Source organism: Pituophis catenifer, unplaced genomic scaffold (assembly GCF_029215685.1).
Source record: "Pituophis catenifer annectens isolate HBS135680 unplaced genomic scaffold, rPitCat1.0.hap2 SCAF_1, whole genome shotgun sequence".
Classification (NCBI taxonomy): Eukaryota; Metazoa; Chordata; class Lepidosauria; order Squamata; family Colubridae; genus Pituophis; species Pituophis catenifer.
In genome coordinates, this window is record NW_027256881.1 from 275,976,314 (window position 1) to 275,996,935 (window position 20,622).

At 36.4% G+C, this 20,622-nt stretch overlaps 2 protein-coding genes across 3 annotated transcripts in view; both read right to left on the reverse strand.

Moving 5' to 3' along the window:
- AMBRA1 (autophagy and beclin 1 regulator 1) overlaps nucleotides 1–12,252 on the reverse strand; it is a 158,822-nt gene extending 146,570 nt beyond the window's left edge. The window contains exons 1-7 of one of the 2 annotated variants that reach the window (XM_070936284.1): nucleotides 11,903–12,252; nucleotides 11,045–11,139; nucleotides 4,646–4,882; nucleotides 3,785–3,843; nucleotides 2,662–2,845; nucleotides 1,963–2,135; nucleotides 609–675 (exon numbers count right to left, since the gene is read on the reverse strand). In XM_070936284.1, the coding sequence (XP_070792385.1) occupies nucleotides 609–675; nucleotides 1,963–2,135; nucleotides 2,662–2,845; nucleotides 3,785–3,843; nucleotides 4,646–4,780 (618 nt within the window). In that variant the 5' untranslated portion in view covers nucleotides 4,781–4,882; nucleotides 11,045–11,139; nucleotides 11,903–12,252. The remainder of the gene's footprint in view (nucleotides 1–608; nucleotides 676–1,962; nucleotides 2,136–2,661; nucleotides 2,846–3,784; nucleotides 3,844–4,645; nucleotides 4,883–11,044; nucleotides 11,140–11,902) is intronic. The other variant, XM_070936292.1, reaches the window with a different exon arrangement.
- A 3,414-nt stretch (nucleotides 12,253–15,666) lies between these two features.
- HARBI1 (harbinger transposase derived 1) lies at nucleotides 15,667–20,384 on the reverse strand. Its single transcript, XM_070931236.1, has 3 exons — nucleotides 20,300–20,384; nucleotides 16,481–17,180; nucleotides 15,667–16,236 (listed from the first exon to the last, which is right to left on the reverse strand). Exons 2-3 carry the CDS (start codon nucleotides 17,148–17,150, stop codon nucleotides 15,860–15,862), a joined length of 1,047 nt encoding a protein of 348 aa, XP_070787337.1. The 5' UTR covers nucleotides 17,151–17,180; nucleotides 20,300–20,384; the 3' UTR covers nucleotides 15,667–15,859.
- Between the last annotated feature and the right edge of the window lie 238 nt (nucleotides 20,385–20,622).

Genomic DNA, 20,622 nt, shown 5'->3' on the forward strand with positions numbered 1-20,622 from the left:
GCAGAATAAAGTGCGCACAATCAATCAACTCATAAGGGAGGGGACCCCTCAAGCAGTTAGAAAGATAAAGCAGAAAATGCTTTTCTTGAGTTGGATAGAATTACTAACGACCTTTTATTAGAATGGTCAGATTAGATTCAGAAAATTCCATGTAATAATGCTGTAAATTCCCACAAAGATATAGTACAGTTCTTTCAAAGAGAGCAATGCAGCTAATATGGCTCAAAAAACTATCAGCACAAAGAAAGCCAACAAACATTGTAATATGGTAATGGAAATATTCCTATTAGCTCAGCCATACATTTCATCCATTAGTTATGTATAAGATTGTCTTTTATTGGGTCCTCCCATTCTGTACCAAAGACTAAAATGGATTATCCAGTAGTCACCCATTCAAATGCTTTCAGATTACAACCTAGAGCTTTAATGATTCTGGGTCATGCTATTCCAGACCAGTCTGTTTAAAAAATAACATACATACAGTAATACATGTACTAAATTAATAACACAGAGAACTATACTATGAAGCATCTTCCTGCTACATCCAAAACCTCAAGCTTCGCAGAGAGAATATTTAATATCTTCCAAATGATTCACCAAACCATTACCTGCTGGTTGGAAGGGTTAACAATAGCTGTGAGTAAATAATGCCCAAGGGGATCAAATCGTACAAGTCTGAAATAGAAAGGAAGTTTTAATTTTAACTCAAGCTGTTCAAGCCAATATCTACAAGTTCTAATAAACTTGCCACATTTCTAGTTTTTGAAAGAAAAAAAGTGCCTGGTTTTGGAAATCAGATTGCATCTAACTCTCTAAGCAGCAATACTTCTATAAATAATATTTTCAGTTATCGTTTCAGAGTCAGCTGTGCACACACACACACACAAAAACCCTATATTTCAGCGATGCTTCTAATTTACACACACACACACACACAAAAACCCTATATTTCAGCAATGCTTCTAATTTACAATTTTTTGTTTAAAGTTGTTTAAAATAAATTATCATTTCAAAAGTTAATGTTAGTTAATTTAATTCAACACGATGCATTTATATCTTTTATGCATTGGGTAATTGTAGGATTGTTATTGGGATTACCTATTATTTTCCGCGTTTTATTAGCTTAACCTAAAGGACAGCCTCCAAAAGAACAATCTATTTCATTCATTTATTTGTCTCCTTTCAAACACCTAGGTAAGCACAATCTTTGCAGAACAGTTTCAAGAAGTCTTTAGTTTTCAGGTTCACCAAGACTTACATTGCCATTTGATCCTATCAGCCAGATAGTTGGGCTTTTGATGCCTCTGGCTAACAAAATATCCAGAGTAATATTAATCACTAAAGTAACTGCCTTTTTTTAGTTTAATATTTTCATTTAATAGATATTCATGCCCACCAGTAAATTTTATATGCCTGTTTCTGCTATGTCACTCAACATATCACATACTATTGCCCAACTACTTTGCTGTACTACTTGTGAAAGGCTATAGTTGTTAAAGAAGTGTAACAGGATAGGTGAGTTGAAACTCATTAAAAATGGCACACATCTCTGATCTAGATAAGCAATACTGTCTCAGAGTCTCACTTTATTTCAGATAAAGAAATATAACAGTAGGCGGTTGCAGCTATGAATTTGAATAGAACTATTGCTTAACCTCAAATTGGAGTACTAACCCCCACTTCTGAATACACTCTTCCTTTGGAAAACTCAGAATAAGTTATGTACATCATATGTAGTTTGGAAATTGATAATTTCCAAACTACAAACCATCAACATGTGCTAATAACAAATTAACACCGAAGCCAATATAGCAATCTCCCATAGTACATCCAGTTTGTCAATTACTCATTCTCATTTTTGATCTATAAATATACCTCAAGTGTTTTTATCTGAGGATTTCTCCTAACAACAGTTACTCCTCTACTTCCTTGTTATCTAGATACACTCCCAGGATTACTCACCGGACTCGCTCCATTTCACTAGCTGTTTTCACAACTGCAAAAGGCTCCCGGCGACTCCAGTCCCAGAAATGAATCTCATTGGCTGTTGCAATTAGCAGAAGTTGAGCCGTTGGATGAAAAGCCAAGGATGCAATGGCATTGTTGCTATCTGTAAACCAGCTCTCACTTCCACCCTGAGAGCAAGTCAGTGTAGAGTCACACAATGGTTTTGAAACAAAGAAAAGTCAAAAAGAAAGTAACCTGTCCGAAACATGTTTCTATTCTCACCTTTAGCTAGATCTAGAATTGAATAATAAGGATCAGCACATATCCCTTCTTTTTTTTTATCACAGAGGCCCCCATCCTGCATAGTGAAACTAGGATTCTTTACCTCATTTACCACAAGCACATTGCAATATATTGTCTGTAGAAGTTACCTAGGAATTATCACACATTCCAGAGAAATGAGAAAAAGATCATTTGAGTCGACACAAACACTTCAGCTCTTCTGCACGAAGGAAAAATAATCATGAAAAATACCTGTTCATGCCACAGTTTTATGGGAAGACTTTTTTAATATATAAAACGAATCCAGAATCCCCTGATGTTTCTTTACAGATTTAGAGTGGAAAGGGATGTACTCTTAAAGCAGTACCTTCCCCCATGACCAAATCATCCATGCATAAAAGGAAAAATAAATGTGTGTTAGAAAGAACTTACATGCAAATCCCAGATTCTAACTTCTCCATCGAGGCACCCTGAAGCAATAAGCCCTGGGATAGTGGGATGAAAAGTTACACACCACGGTGTGCGTCGATGTCCAACTAGCGAGTGAACACACTTGCCTGTTTTCACCTCTGTGATGTAAATATTATGGTTCACATGAGTTGATGCCATGAGAGTCCTGGGGAGGAAAAAAGACACCGCAAGCAGTTAACTGAGGAGGGGAGCAGGAGAAACACCACAGCAATAACTCCAACCAAATTAGTCTTCCCCAACTTGACACCTCCAAAAATCTTAAACCAGAGCTCTCATCACTTCAATGTACACAATAACGGTCATGTTGACTTGAAAATATAAGATGGGATTATGGTCCAATGCTTCTTGAGAGCTCAACTTGGGAAAGGCAATAATAAACTAACCTGCTTTTTAATTTAAATGTGGAGGATTATTCACAAACTGGTTGTAGAATTTTTCAAAGGTAGTACAGGTAGTTCTCCACTTACAACAGTTCATTTTGTGACAGTTCAAAGTTACAACAGCACTGAAAAAAACTGATTTATGACCATTTTTCATTCGTGCAACCATTGCAGCATTCCTGTGGTCACGTGATGAAAATTCAAATGCTTGGCAAACTGTTTCATACTTATGAGAGTTGCAGTGTCTCTGAGTCATGTGATCCCCTTTTGTGACCTCTGACAAGCAAAGTCGATGGGGAAGCCAGATTCACTTAACAACCATGTTACTAATTTAACCTCTGCAATGATTCACTTAACAACTGTAGCAAGAAAAGTTGTAAAATGGGGCATAACTCACTTAACAAATGTCTCACTTAGCAACATAAGTGCTCAATTGTAGTTCTAATAGTAAGTCAACTTTTCAAAATTTAGGCAAGCATAATGACCATTTTGGATACTGAACTTATTTTATGAATATGTTAATAGAGTTATAGTATTTTAGCATTTCATTCTTCACTTTAGTCACCCTAAATGTTATTTCTTTGGTGGAAAGGCATAGTACACTTCAAATGTTCAAAGTCTGGAAAAGTCTGATTACTTTGCCAAATGTATCTTTTCCAAAACAGAACATATTTTGAACATAATAAAAAACAAATAAATGTTACCTGTCTGGACTGAATGCTAGCAGAAAAGTGGAGCGTGGACTATCCGGTAACTCAACTTTCTGAAAATTAAAAAGTACAGAACAGTTTCTAAGCTCAAAGTACTTTCTATATGTACTATCATTTTTCTTTACAGAATCAACATTGGGAAAATGAGACATGTTCTTAAAACTTCCATGTTATATCAGGAGTTCCCAATCTGTGGGCCATGGCCCACTAGTGGACTTTGACAGGTTTGTAACCGGGCTGAAGAAACAGTCAGCAAGTACGCGTGCATGCTCAATTTAAGTGAGCGCTAGGCAATTGTGCACACCACTCATGCAAATGGAGCTGCGCGTATGTGCTTGTTGCCAGCTGCTTGCGTGGAACCATCCACTCCTCCCTCCCCGCCAGTATGCAAAGCCGGTAACATTGGGGAACTCTGTGTTATATCATTTCATAAAGGCTTTAAAACCAGCACGTATATGATATCAATTAATCCAAATCTATTAATTCTGCAAGTATAGTACATTGAACTATCTACAGGCAAAACACTCATAGTCCACAGCTCACTGAAAACTAGTTTCTTTATATAATTAAGGATGTGTCAATCCAAAACGTCCCTATATAAGGGGTTCCCCTAACCAATTTGCTCAAACTGAAGAAGCTACTTGGATAAGCAACAAAACGTTTCAAACCAAGAAGAAAAGAAGTCCAGTTGCCATGACTCAATTTCCAGACAACTCTATCTGGATGACTGAGAATCTTCATTGACATGCCTTCATGTAAAGCAGGAAAACATTAAAAACCCTTTAGAATTCCTGCCAATCATTGTGGACAATATTACATTAGATGAATCAATATGTGCTACATGGCTTGTCTTACCTTGCCTTCCCATTTCATCCAACGGGTTTTGTCTTCCACCAACTCCTGCAAAAGACGCTGTGCTCCCAAAGCTTGTGTTCCCCGTTCTCGGCCCCAAAGGATTCGCACAGCATTCTTTTCTGGTACAACCTTCATGATTTTAGTGCAGAAAATGAGTCACTGACAGACACTCAATCTCAAGTGCCAAGGATCTACAGAAGGGCCATCCACATCTCGCAAGGCTATCTTCATGGAAATCTAGATAAGAGATATTTCAAAACAGGGCCTAAGACAAAAGTTTCCTAGGGTCAGTACAAATACATACAGTTTATCATTCATTTAACAGTTAACATTGCTCATCACCTTAAGATTTCTTTATCAACTTTATACAAAAGGACAATTTAAATGTACTGCCTGTTGAAGAAACACATTTCAAATTGCAAAATGATGAAACCCAGGTTCTCATTTCCATTCTAAGCCCACCACACAGGAGTCTGAAAATAACAATGTACAGAAGAATCCAAGCATTTTTGTTTCAGCCAAGTATATACAAATTCCATCCAAGTATGGTCTAGCAGTTTAAGCACCAGGCTAGAAACCAAGAGACTGTGAGTTCTAGTTCCACCTTAGCCATGAAGGCCAGCATGTCTTTGGGCTAGTCACACTCCTTCTGTCCAACCCATAGCAACTCACTGGGTTGCTGTGAGAAAATAGGAGGAAGCCATGTAGGATATGTTGGCCGCCTTGAGTTATTTGAAAAAATAATAAAGGCAGGATATAAATACATAAAGTAAGTACATTTGGATGTGCTGGAGCATATTGTTAGATTGGAAATATATAACAAATCAAATCCCTGATTTTTATCTAATATTTATTTCATGATAATTTTGTATTATCTAGAATGAAATCAGATAAATTTAGAGTTTATCCTCAAAATTATCTCTCTCAATAAGCAATGTAGCCAAACACATAAAAAATGTAGTCCTCTATTGTAATAATGCTTCCTGTTTCTATAAAAGGTCAATTATTCATTCACAGAATTTTCTTGTAGGTTTTGCCTACAGAAACAGGTGATATAACAGATGCCACATAACAAGTGGAAGTAAAATGTAATCTTTGATTATGAAAGCTTACAGAAAAAAATAATCATATTGATTTCTATAAACAACCAAAAGGAAACTGGAGAGTTCTTATTACCATCTTAATCTCACTGAGGACTCAAACTGCTGATCTAGACATCAGCCGGTTATGAAGGACAGTATTTTTAATTAGCCACAAAAGAAATGTTCTTTGTTAAACAAACTTGATAAGAGTTCTTAAAAGAACCTTCTGCAGAATTTACACTATTCTCTGATGAATTAAAAACTCTCAAACTTTTATTTTTACAGATTCTATATCCTAAATAAATTTTATCCAAGGTCCCTAAACCCATAACACAGAATTCTAGTAATTGTACAAAGGTTGTATAATCAACTTAATGTTTAGTGTTTTATTTTTTAATTGCTGTCACTTTAAGTGCTCATACAAATATAAAGGTGTGGTATAAATCATATATATTTCAAAGGATAGGGTTGTTAATTTAATTTCTATATCAGTAAACAACTTCAACTTAAAAGCACTTGAAATAAATATTTGGCATGTCTTGGAGGAGTTCTTAGCCAAATATGGGTATGGTTAAGTCCTCTCTTAATTTATCAACTGAATATAAACATGGTTAAATCTTTAACTAAAAATTGCAAGTTGTGGCTAAATATTCCTACTGTTGAAAAACACTGTCAACATTCTGGTCTAGCATATAACTTTTTCATCATAGATCAGGCTCACAGAAAACCTTTGGTTACAGAAAATGGCATTAGGAATTAATAGTCTCTTCCTCCTCCAAGTAAAGCAGAAATTAATGCATTTCTGAATGATAAACAAAATAATCTAAAACAGACACATATAAAAATTAAGTTTTTTTTTACTATACTTCATAACAGTAAAATGTGACAAATGAGAAATCAGTCATAAGGCATTTTCGTAAACAAGTTTCTTATTAATAGCTTCTGTTGGAACAAACTAAGGAAGATAAACAAAACTTTCCCAATCAGAAAGAACATTCCAATACACAGATACTAGGAAAAATATATATTACATAAGATACCTAACTACAGAACATATTTCAAAGATTAAAATATTGAAAGATACGTAGTCTAAGAGGCTATCATCTCTGGAAAACAGTCCTCTCTTAAAAGCAATTACATTTAAGTGCTGACAATTCAACCAATACATTGAGTACCCTGAATCTCAAGTCTGATATCTCACTTTTCCATATTCTATGTGGATGCTTTGCATTCATAGAAAGTCTTTTTAGTACATATCTAGAGTGTCATAGAACAACATTAAATCATAAAGATAAGCCTTGATTTACAACCATTTGTTTAGCGACTGTTGAAAGTTACAGTGGCATTAAAAAAAGTGACTTATGACCATTTTTCACATTTTCAATTCACATGATCAAATGATCGAAAACTGACATGTATTTATGACAGTTGCACTGTCCTAGAGTCACATGATCACCATTTGTAATCTTCGCAGCTGGCTTCTGACAAGCAAAGTCAATGGAGGAAGCCAGACTTAACAACCACATGATTCATCTAACCGTGGTGATTCGCTTAACAACTGTGGCAAAAAAGGTTGTAAATTGGGGCAAATCTCCCTTAACCACTGTCTTGCTTAGCAACAGAAATTTTGGTCAATTGTGGCCATGAGGATCACCTGTATCTATGTTTATTTAGAAGTATATCCCACTAAAATCAGGTGTAATTTCTTCAGAAGGGCTGCTAACTTTAAAAAAAAACATACTTTTTCAAACTGTTATCTTCCAAAGTTCATATTATAGAACGTACAGAGGTTTTATCACTTTATTAAAATCGATTCGTTATTCATTTGCCTATTCCTTCCTCTTGCAATAGATCTGGCATAGGTATAATGCATTGATCAATAGCCTATATACACATTTCTGCAAATTAAACTTCTCAATTCCATCATTTAACAATAATTTATGCATGTTTTAGTTCTAAAATATTAATCTTCTGATTCTGACTACAGTACTGCACAATGCCATCACTTACAGCAATTAATATAATCTTGGCTTTATCTTTTTTTTTAAACTTTTCAATTCAATTCATTCAATTTATATGGCCATCCATCTCAAATACATGACTCTGGCTTCTGGGGAAGAAATGGCAAATGGAATACATTAAAAAGCAGAACTGACTACTGCAGTGGAATGAAGAGCCACGAAGTTGATTGGCTCTTTGTAATGCCTCTACAAAGTGAAGACTTGAGATCACCTACAAGTGCTCCATAAATCGCTTCTCGTGAAGAGACTGCAAGACTGCAAGACCACAAGACCGTGGTCCCCAGTAGATTTAGAACTCTTGAAATGAGGAAAAGTCATTTTTGCTCAAATCATAATCAACACCTTTATGGGCATTAGGTTCACATACTTCCTTTTATAATCACTGCTTATTAATTGCTTTTCAGCTATTTGGAACCTTTGGAACTATTAGCACCTGGTGAGTTTTTGTCAATTGTTAGTGAAAGAAGTTTTAAATACAAATTTAAGAACTTTTTTTTAAAAAAATCTGGAATAAACAGCAAAAGGGTGATTAAAACTTTGATTTTAGAAAGTTATAAATGGACTAAGTATTCAGATAAATTTGAAGTACAATTTTGGAATAAATTATAATGAATCCTTCCCATCAGAAAATATTTTTATTTTGAATTCCTTAAAAAAATGATAGGATGGTGATTTTGAAGGTTGCACACTACAGGGAACCAGAAGGCACTAAAGACTACAATTAAATGAGAACATTTAAATTAGACTTACTAATACAGAATAGAGCAAAATAATTTAACATTGAACGTATTGACAAATATTTTTGAACAATAGATCCAGAACTTAGTGTTTAAAAGAAGTTATATAACAGGAACAAGTTTTACCAGACACGACTGAGTGATCTGAGAGTGGATTTAAAAATCACAGGCTACAAGAATGATATGGAAAAAAATGCTACACTGGATACACAAATGAAACTGGCTAACGGTCTTAATAATTAAAAGGTATACAAAAATAACAAATCCAAAGAGTGACCTGGATAACTTTCCTATATTGGATTTACAAAAGAGACTGGTTAAGACTTTAAATAATTTTGTGAGAAGGGGAAAGAGAAATAATGAAAAGAAATTAAGTTTTAGGACATTATTTGAAGGGATTAAAGTCTAGATTGTTAAAAATGTAAGAATATAAAATTAATTTACTTAATTTATCAAAGTTAAAATAGGTATGTTATCTCTCATAACCCATAATAGGCTTTTGCTGGGACTGAATGACAAGGGTTTAAGGATTTGTTTATAAATAAGATATGGGAAGAGATCATTTATTGTATTTTAAAGATGATAATTTACTAAAATTGTTTATACTTGTTGTGATGAAGGGCAGAATCATTTTTTTATATTTTTCTTTTCTTTTTCTTTACTATATTATTTTTTCCTGGTTTTCTATTTTCTATTTTTTTATTTACTGCACTTTTTATTTTTTATTATTCTTTTTTTTTTTAGCTTGTATTAACTTTTATCTTTTTAATAACATTTATTAAAGTTACTACTAAAAGATCAAATACATTACTCTGGGCAGGTAACAATATTTAAACAAGATAAAAACAGTATACAAAATTATATTTTTTTTAAATGGGATTAAGCAACTGGCCATATCTTAATGAAATCTCAAGATGATATATAACTAACCTAAATTAAATACTAGGGAAAATAAGCTAAAAGTTCTTTAAATGATCTCAATTTTAAAAAATATGAGCTAATTACAAAGTGAAATTCAGTGAAGATAGAAGTAAACTGTACATTGCCAGTAAAGTATTTGCAAGTTTATTTTTGAACGCTCTTTCCAAGTATTCTTCTTCTAACTCTGCAATATTCAAACACAAGGTTGTTTGACAACAACTTTGAATTCTATTTGCCAAATGTGGAACAGAACCTCTTTCACAGAACTCTATCCAGTCTGGTAGTTGGTACCAATATTAGGATATAATTTTTTCCTGCCATGCCACTGGAAGAATATTTTGCAAGTTTGATTGGGTGTATTCTATGTCTCTGTGGGAATTCTGTTCCATGAAACCTTTGGGTTTTTTCCAAAATTGTAAGAGAATATGGGATTGTTCAAGAGGATTTAAAAAATAACTGAAGTGGGCTAACAGAAACATAAAATACACCAAATCAAAAAAAATTTTAAAGGTAAAGGATCCCTGAATATTTTATTCTGCTATGTAAAAACTTTTTTTTAAAAAAAGGTAAAGGATCGCTGAATATTTTACTCTGCTAGTCATTGCAGACTATAGGCAACGGTGCTCATCTGTTTTTTGAGGCCATTGAGCCAGCGCTGTTCAAAGCTGTTTCCGTGACCATGTGGCCAGCATGACGTTACAGAGCACTGTTAGCTTCCCATTGAAGTGGTACCTATTTAACTGTTCACATTTGCTTGCTTCCGAACTGCTAGGTTGGCAGGAGCTGGGGCAAGAACAGGGGCTCACCCCATCATGCAGCACTCAGGTCTCGAACCTGGACTCTCAGCTTTCCAGCCAACAAGCCCAGCATCTTAAACCGCTGAGCCACTGCATCACCCCTTAAAATCAAATTTGCAAAACATGAAAATATTTAGAATTATATTCTAATATTGGTACCAAATACCAGACTAGATAAGAGTTCTACGAAAAAGGTCTGCTCCTCACATAGCTCCTAAGCTGCTTTGTTTGTATATTCAAAGCTGAGAGGAGGATACCTGGAATGAGTATTCAAAAATATACTTGCAAGTACTTTATTGGTCTATCTAAAATATTAAAAACTGTACTTTTTATCACTACCACAGAATTTCCCAAGTTATGTTACATTATATAATATCCAGGAGAAGAAAAGACTAGATCGAACCCAGGGCTTATTTATACAATCTTTCAAAGTACATGGATTTTATAAATAATAGGCAAAATACCTTGAAGCAGAAGAATTAAACCTTTTTTGCTTAAGGGTTAGTATTAGCATACCCTTATGCTTTAAGGGTGTTTTCTTAGATTTACGGGTGTGATTAAAAGCAAAAACGCTGACAGGAAAATAACACAGTTCTCTATTGGCAACACATTGAGGGGGGTTTTTTGCAACTGAGGTGTAGTGCTGGGATCCTTGCAACTCATATTATTACATCATTAAAACGACGGTTGGGAGGGAGAATTTATTTTAGATCGGTTCCAAAAAGATCATATTTTTAAAAAAGTTTCCTTTGTATACATTCCAGCAGGAATATAGACATTAAAGAGAAGGACGTTGTTTCCTTTTATATAAAAAAGCTGCATGGTTATAATTGTAACTTACCATATGATGTTGGGGAGATTGGGATGGGCGAGATTGCATTTATTGTCTCACAATGAGCAGCAACCCTTCTTTAAAGGGCGAACAGTCGATCTACCCTGCAATTGTCATTACACAGGTTATGTCTCACTGTGCTTTCTCATTAAAATAAACACACACAGGGTTACCTATTTGCTCTCCACTTTTTAAAAAAAAACAACCCAAAAAACACACCTCTTGGTAAAAGAGAACAGAGGGGGGAAAAAAGCCTGTGAGAATTTTTCTAGCAAAGCATTAAGTCAAACTCCTCTCCTCTTCGGGAGCCAAAGCAAAACAACAACCCCATCCATCTCTGCCTCCAAAGAGGAACAGAGAAGCAGGAAAAGGAAAAGAACAGAAGGAAGCAGGAAAGATTACGTACGTGTATTTGCTAAAAACAAACCAAAAAAAAAAACCCCACAGAGTGGGGGTGGGGGGGGGATTAAAATATGCCTCAAAAAACAAAGCCAGCCAGCTTTGGCTGTTTAAACAGAGGCCTCTCTCGCTCGGAGGGAGGCTGACCGCCACGAAAATACCCGCGGTTGGGCCCTCGGAGTCCCCCCCACCCCCACCAATTCGTGGCACCGATATTCCTGAATGTCTGCCCGAGGAAAAGAGGGGAGGGGGGGATGCGAGGGTAGGTTCCTCGACCGAAGGACGGGTGCTCAAGGTGGGCGGGCTGGAGGGCTTAAGACGCCAGGCTAGGCCTTAACGCCCCGTAGCCCAGGAGACTCGGCCCTCGGCGCCCCCTGGGCCCTCTCCACCCTCCCCTCGAAAATCGCCACTGTGGCCTCTCCCAGGAGGAGGGGAAGCAGGCCCAGAATCTCTAGGCCCGGAGCCTACCTGGGGCAGGCGGCGACCAAGGCCCGGCGGCGCACTCAAACGCCCCCCAAAAACGGCCGGACGTATTTTTTTTTTCTTGGGGAGGGGAGCGACGGTTACCGAACTGGCCGGGATCTGATTTCGGGGAGCAAGGGGAGGAAAACAACCCAAATCCGGCGACGATCTCCCCCGCCTTCTCCTTCCCAATGCAGCTTTTCTCTCGTCGTTGCCTCTCCGGGTTACTATCAAGGCCAGTGCGCCTAGCCGAGCGCCCTCGCAGTCGAGTCTGGAGCCGTCGCGAACGAACACCGAGCCAATCGAACGGAGGAGTCAGAAAGAGAGCGGAGCGGAGCTGACGGGCGGGACTCCGAGAGGGAGATCCTGTGGGCTTCGAAAGGAAAGGAGGAAAGCGGGATTTGCAAGATATAGATCTTTCAGTCCTGATGTCATTTGATCCTCGCCAAACCTCAGGTGGGGGGTGGGGGGTGAGGGGGGAGGGAAGCCTGAAGATAACAATAAGCAATGCTTATTGCAACGCGTTTCCGTCTTTCTTTCTCTCTCTCTCCCTCCTCCCTATCTTTCAAAAGACATATCCATAGTTTCTGATTAAAAAGAAAACTCATTCATGTAATTTTAAAATTATCTTATGCTATGGGGCTGTGTCCACCTGTCTTTTAAAAGATTTCTGTGGGGGGATTTAGCTAATTAATAAATCAAACTAAAATGTATTTTAATTGGTAAATAAAATATCTTATTAGAATGCAGAATAAAATTATTTATTATAGAATATTCTTTTTTTAAAAAAAATTTTAAATTTTTAAACATAAAAACACCATCATTCAATACAATCACAGAAAGTGTGTCAGTCGGTTAAAATTCTTTTGTGCATAATCCCATATCCAAAATTACAAATTATTTAATTTCTCTTATTTGACAACTTTATATATCCCTTTATATTATTATTCTCATTTAGCAATTATTTAACAAAGGCTTAACTCCCATAAGAAAACATTTCATATATTTTATCATTACCTTAATTTCATATTTCATACTTCATCTCCATGCTTTATTATCTAGCCATTGGTAAAACAAATCCCATATCAAATAGTATTGTGTATCTTCCTGTTCTCTAATTTCAAATGTCAATTTACTCATTTCAGCACATTCCATAATTTTCTTAATAACTTCATCATCAGTAGGTATCCAGAGGAGACCAGCTCTGTGGGATCTTACCGGTCGCTGGGAGCTATGCGGTAGAAGGTGGTCTCGAAGATAACCTGGCCCTGAGCCATGTAGGGCTTTAAAGGTAATAACCAACACCTTGAACTGCATCCAGAGACCAATAGGGAGCCAGTGCAGCTCGCGGAGAATTGCTGTAATGTGGATGTATCTAGGTGCACCCACAATAACTCACCCGGCTGCATTCTGGAACCAACTGTAGTCTCCGAACACTTTTCAAGGGTAGCCTTGAAAAGGTTCATCATTTAACGTTCATCATATTCTATTTCCCTAACATACTGAAAAATTATAGACAAAATGACTATGTATTTTGCATCTCAAATTTTTTATGAGATCCTCATAAGTGTTTGACACAAACTTAGTATCTATTCCATATTCTCAATATGGCACATCTAATAAAATGATTTTTCAATAGAAGAGAATATTTGTAGTCCTGGATTGAACTATGGTAGCATTAATAATATCTATTTTGGTAATGAAAGGTCTGCAAGAAAACCATGAAGCCAGAGACCATCAATGACCCTAAAATGATTTTTAAAATCCACATTAATTTTAACTTCATGCTACCATAAGTATCTGTGCCATCCAAATGTCCGGTTGTAATCTAAGTTTTTTTTATTTCTTAGCAACATTTTTTTATCTAGCAACAAGCTGCAAAATACAATTTCACCTCTGCTCCACAAAGTATAGTAACTCAGTGTACCTCCATGTAGAATTCAAGATGCTGGTTGTCACCTATAAAGTCCTCCATGGCACAGAACTCGGTTATTTGAGGGACCACTTCTCCCCAGTTGTCTCTATTCATCTCACTAGGTCTGACAGGAAGGGCATGCTTCAGGTTCCTTCAGTTAAAATGATGTCATCATGTGAGACCTTGGAAGGATATCTTTTGTTATAGCACCTGTTCTTTGGAATTCCATACAGCTTTAAATCAGATTGGCCTTGACTCTACTAACATTTTGTAAAGCATTGAAGACCTGGGTGTGTTCCAGGCTTGGGGATCAGGAGGTTAGATGGCTCGTTAAGTCGTCTCTGTTAATTGCTTTATTTGGATTTATCCTGAGGGACCATTGTTTATTTTTTGCCAATATTATTTTAATTAGTTTAAAGTAGTTGCCAAGTCACATTCACAATGTAGATAGCCATATAAATTGATTTAATAAAGAAGTTACTTGATTTAGTACAGGTAGTCCTCACCCAAAAAAGATAATTGGGACTGGAATTTTTGTAACTAAGAGATGCAACATAAAGCATAATGTATCCAGGCAATTTAGCAATGGCAATTGCAGCAGTCCTGTTACCATCATTTAGCGAGAGCCATCTGGATCAATAAGCAAGGCCTTCACATGATTGCTACGGTACTTCCAGCTTCCTGTCAGCATCTGTATTGACTTTGATTGTGAGAAGTTGGCAGGGAAGATCGCAAATTACAATCACATGACCATGGGATGCTGTGATGGTCAGAAATCCAGGCTGGTTGTTCAATGTTCGGAGTATAATCAAGTCGGCACAGGGACTCTTTGACAGCCACAACTTCGAGGATCAGTTGTAACTTAATTGCAAGTTCAGTTGCTGAATGAGTAATTGTTAAATTAGGACCATCTGCATTCTTAGCCCAATTAATCACAGTCTTTGGGTTTAATAGTTGGTTACATGATCTGGATTTGCTAGGTTAGTTACAGAATCAGTGAACTAAAAGGAGCCATTTATAGTCTAGGAAGCAGGTCAGGAATCTAAATTAAAGCACCTGTGACAGATATCTGTCTAAGGGTTGAACCATGTCTCTGGGTAATGTTTCCAACTCTTAAAATTGCATTTAAATTCAAGAGATTGGATTTAATTTCTAATTCTCTGATCATTCTTGTTGCGCTTCTCTGAACCTTTCCAATTTCTCCAATTTTATGTTAAAGTGCACTGCCAGAACTGAATATAGTAGTCAAGGTGAGATCTGGCCAATGCAAAATAAGGTAAGATTTCTCTATGTGCTTAAAAAATATTATTATTATTATTATTATTATTATTATTATTATTATTATTATTATATGCTGATTAGATCTGAATTTGCCTTTTTTAGAACCACATAAGTTCACACAGATTTTTAGTAATTATCACAGTCATTTAAGGTGTATTCAGATTTGCTCATAGGTGTCACATGGAGGAAGAAGCAAGTTATGAAATATTTCTTGATATAATCCATGTGACCTACATTCTTGAGTGTGATGCCAAGATGCTAGTATAAGAGAATACGAATTTTGAAGTGATACATCTTTTGAGAACTCTCATACTTCAACACAAATGTTATTTTACACAAATAGTTGATAAGTAAAATGCAGTTTAAATTATGCAGCTAAATAAATTATATAATTGTGATAGTGAGCAATAAATTGCAAATAGCCATCTGAACTTAATTTGAATTTAATTTCAGAGAAAACAAAATTTCACGTTTTGCAAAACTTCAAAATAAAGCATTTTATCAGGAAAATAAACCTATTAGATTTCATGTTATTGTATATCTTTAATTATTTTTAATAAAGGTGGGCATTGAAGACAACCATGTATTTCATAGATGCAACATGTACAGTAGAATCAAAATATTTAAGAGATGGACACATTCAATGTTATTTTTGCAAAGTATTGATAAATAATATTATCCTTTTGGCAAATTCTATAAAAAAACCCCTCAAACTATATTTCCTTCTATCTTTTTTCTTAAAACCAACTTGATATTCTCAAATTTGGTTAACTAAAATGTGTAAGCAATAATTCCTGGCGAACTCTGTCAGCTTCAGAGTCAAGAGATTCCATGTGCTCATATTCTTCCTCTGGATGTTCCACTTGTTCTGAATATGAGGAAGACCATATATCCATCCCATGCTCCAGGGAGATATTATGAAGGACGCAGCAAGCAAGGATGATGTTACCTGCTTTTTCTGGAGAATATTGTAATGTCCCTTTTGATCCATCCAAACAACGAAACCGTATCTGGAGTGTTCTGAAAGTTCGTTCAATAATATTATGAGTTGCTGAATGTGCCATATTATATCTGTACTCTGCAGGTGTTTCAGGAATATGCAGAGGAGTCATTAGCCAGGTGCGCAGAAAGAACGAATTATCACCTGTAAAATCAAGAAAAAAATGAGATTCCTAATAAATAGCAAAAAATTTTACTTTTATTTTCAGCAACCGATATTTTAATCTGAAATCCTAGCAAAGGGAACAAAATATAAATCTTAAGCTACATTTATATTTATAAAAGGCATTTTATGATACAACTACATTTGGGTTACTTTACATGTCAATAAATCAATTAGAACTTTATTCAAAACAGATTTAGAGGAATAGCGATCAGCATGAACCTACCAAGTAGCCAGCCATCTTTCTGCATACCAGCTTCAAATTGGTTTCTTAGAGCAGACTGCTGAAGCACAGTGCAGTCCTGCAGGCTTCCTGGCCAGTGTGTTTCCGCATTTAGCAGCCTTCCCCTGGCATTACACACCATCAGGCAATTTAAAGAATGAAGGCCCTTTCGATTCACATACGATAAATCCTCAGCATTGGGCGCCTTTATTGCTACATGATTGCAATCAACCAATCCTAGTACGCCTGGCATACCTGCCAGCCCATAAAATTCATCTTTCATATGTTGTATTGACACTTCATCCTCTGGGAAATGAATAAACTGAGAGGCTCTTTCCACCAAGGCGTCAGTAACATTGGCAACACAGCGACTCATAGATGCTTGGCTAATGCCAATGGCATCTCCCATGCGAGTCTGAAATGAGCCAGAAGTATAAAAACCTAGTGCAGCAAGAATCTGTGTCTCTGGGCTGATGGCCCTGGATCGTTGAGTAGGACGAGAAAGATTGGCACCTAGAAGATCCACCAAATGATAAATAAACTGACGTGGAAATCCATACATAGATACAAGATATTCGTCAGTAACATCCTCCAGCTTGAAGCGATCCAGTGTCCTATGTCCACGTCCATATAGCAAGAGGTCACAATCAATAACTGCTATGGGGATAGCCATAATAGATTTATCTTCCTTCTCTGTGTTGACCTTAATTGGAAAAGAATGCAGTCAAAAGAAAGCAAAAAAGAAAATATAACATATTGCACAATTTTCCTTCTCTTCTTCCTACCTTAGTTCAACATAAATCACATTGACTTAAATAGCACAATTTTTGAATAGGATGGGAAATTCATTTATATATAGGAACTCTCATTTTATTTGATATTGCTTTAAAACCAAAGTACTGTATAACATTCTGTGAATGCAAGCAAAAGATACTGTATGTAATAAAGATTTCCTACAGTATTATGTGCCAAATGCCTACCAAATAAGTTTTACTGGAAAAGAAGGAAATGAGGTGTCCATGACATTTTGCTATTGACCTTCAGTTAATGATGAATTATGGCAAACTCTCTGGCAAAATTTTAATGATTTTTTTAAGATAAAATTTTTACAGGGCCAGGGAATATTTTAGCATGAAAGAATATACAATTAATATTGACCCAATATCACATATAAAACCTGAGCTATATATATTCCATAAGAAATTTCTGGTGCTTAGCCCAATTTTTGAACTTTATCTCCAATTTGTTGCTTCCAGGTATAATGACATATGTCAAACAAAATAAGAGAGGTCAAGCCTTTTGGTTGGAAATTAATCTTTAGCCAGTATTTGAATATACTTAACCATGCCCTTATTTGAACCCTCAGCAGCTTGCCTCCAGACATAACGTGGCGTTAGAAGCATACCTCACTCAGGATCCTAACTTACATTGTTTTTCCTAGCTTCTAGAGTTCCTACTAAAGTATAATTAATATAGTTGCAAAGTTTATAAAGTACTAAACATTTTTTTTATTTATTTAAAAGCAGATTTCAGTAATCTTTTGAAAATGTTTATTTTTTTTTAGATTTTTATTACATATATAAACACACAAAAAACACATACACATACAAATGTGACAAATACGACATTAATAACATAAATGACATCTAAACGTAGTGTCTGATTTTATCCGACATCAATAACCTAAATTCCTCAATATATATTCCTTTCTCTCGCCTTATATAACGATATTATTTTTTAATCTTTAATTATGGGTTGTTATATCTTATTTGGTACAGAATTTTATTTTACTCTTTTAGGATCCTCTTTTGGTTTTGTTTTTCCCCTCTAACCATTGATACCACCTTTGCCAAACCAGGTAGTAGTCAGATTCTTCCTTTCCTTGAATTTCCTTGGTGAGTCTGTCCATCTCAGCACATTCCATGACTTTAGATATTATTCTATCTTGTGTTGGGACTTCTTCCAATTTCCAATTTTGTGCATAAGTGATCCTTGAGGCAGTCAAAATATGTGTGATCAAGTATATTGTTTCTCTGTCGTAATTACTTGTAAATATGCCTAATAAATATGTTTCCGGTCTTAGTGGTACTTTTTGGGCTGTTATTTGTTCCAATTGGGTTTTGATATTATTCCAGAATTGTTTGGCTTTGGGACACGACCACCACATGTGGTAGTATGTCCCTTTTTGTGCTTTGCATTTCCAGCAGAGTGAAGATGTATTGGGAAACATTTTGGAGATTCGTGCCGGTGGGAGATGCCATCTATAAAACATCTTGTAAATATTTTCTTTGTACGGTACTGATAAGGTTAATTTACTGTTAATTTTCCATAGTTTTTCCCATTTGTTTAATTCTATAGGGTATCCAAAGTTCATCGCCCACGTAATCATATTTCTTTTGAAAATGTTTATTATTGAATATATATATCCTTAAATTAGGGGCGCAATGGCTCAGTGGTTAAAAACACTGAGCTTGTCAGCTGGAAAGCACACACAGGTTTGAGACCCTAGCTCTGCGTGACAGGATGAGCTCCTGTTCCTGCCCACCTAGCAGTTTGAAGGCATGCAAATCTGAGTAGACTAACAGGTACCACTTCAGTGGGAAGGTAACAGCGTTCTGTGCACCTCGACATATAGTCATTCACGCCACATGAACACAGAAATGTCTTCAGACAACGCTGGCTCTCTCGGTTAAGAAACAGAGTTGAGCACTGCCCCCGCAAGTCGGACATGACTGGACAGGGGAACCTTTACCTTTATATGCTTAAACAAATTGCATAATCCATTATTGTGAATCCCTGTACTGTTAGATATCTGCACATTTAGAGGGGATTATTTTTGCAGCCAAACACATTTTTCAAGCTACAAATTGTCTGGAGAACAAAGGGACCTTAAATAATGATGCTGGCAACACCTGTTTTATTATGGTAGAAACCTTGTTTGTATGACATACTGAGCCGCAAACCACGCAACCACATTTTGACCTAGCATGTCTTGCAGGTTACTTGCTGTGGTCCTTAGACCAAGGATTCCCAAATCTTCAGCACATTGACCCCTTCGTGAAATTTCAGACTGTTCATTGGTGCACACACCCCAATATTATATGAAAATAAATAACACTTGAACTAATAATACTACAAACAATAACAACAGAGAATCCCATCAACCCTTGAAGATCAATACTGATCACTTTGAGGAACTTTGACTTAGATTAAGATAGCAAGAACCAATTTTAATCAAAGAGAACGGGGAGCGCTGGAAATGGATGGTGGTAAAGATGCAGGAAAGAAAGAGAATGGGCATTAAATATCTATATATCTATATCTACTGTCTATCAATCTATCTATCTATCTATCTATCTATCTATCTATCTATCTATCTATCTATCTATCTATCTATCATAAAGTGGGCCCCGAGGACAAAAGGAGCTGGAGAAGGACAGAGAAACATGAAATTAACCCATTTCAAAACGAGCTACAGCTGACTATGGGCACCTTATATTCCATATCAATGTATTTATGATACAAACTAAGACTTACTTTGAAATGAGCGGCCCAAGCAGCGATCAGCTAAGTTGCACAAGAGAATGCTTTATAAAGTACGAAGCATTTCATCAATCGCCCTTAGCCCCTAGACTCGAGGCTCTTGTCATGGTCAAGGAAGGGTTTGCTTGGAAGTCATTTTTTAGGGGGACCGAAAGCCGGTGTAAGGGACTGTATTCCCCACAATGTCTAAGGCTGTGAAGGATGTGCTTGGATATGTGATCCAGAAAGAAAGAAAGAAACGTGTGTGGTGGGGGAGAAAAAGTAGCTTTCTACGTTCACCTCTTTTTCCCCATCCTAGGATTAGTTCAAAGGAGCCAGAAACGCCGATTCCGGGTTTTCTCCCCAGCGCCGGGGCAGCCAGGCGGAGCTTTCCACTCTCGCACGACGCGCATACTGCCGTTTCCCAAACGCAGATTCTTCACAAGTATGATTTTTGGATATATTTTTTTTTAAAAGAAAACATTTGCACCCGGGCTTTTTTTATTCATGAACTTATGAGCTTTGCGGCCTAATTCCCCTGGAGGGAGGCAGAAATCAGAGCGCGGGAGAAGGGTGTGGGGGAATAAACTTGACTCCGTGTGAAAAGTGCCGCCCCGATTGCC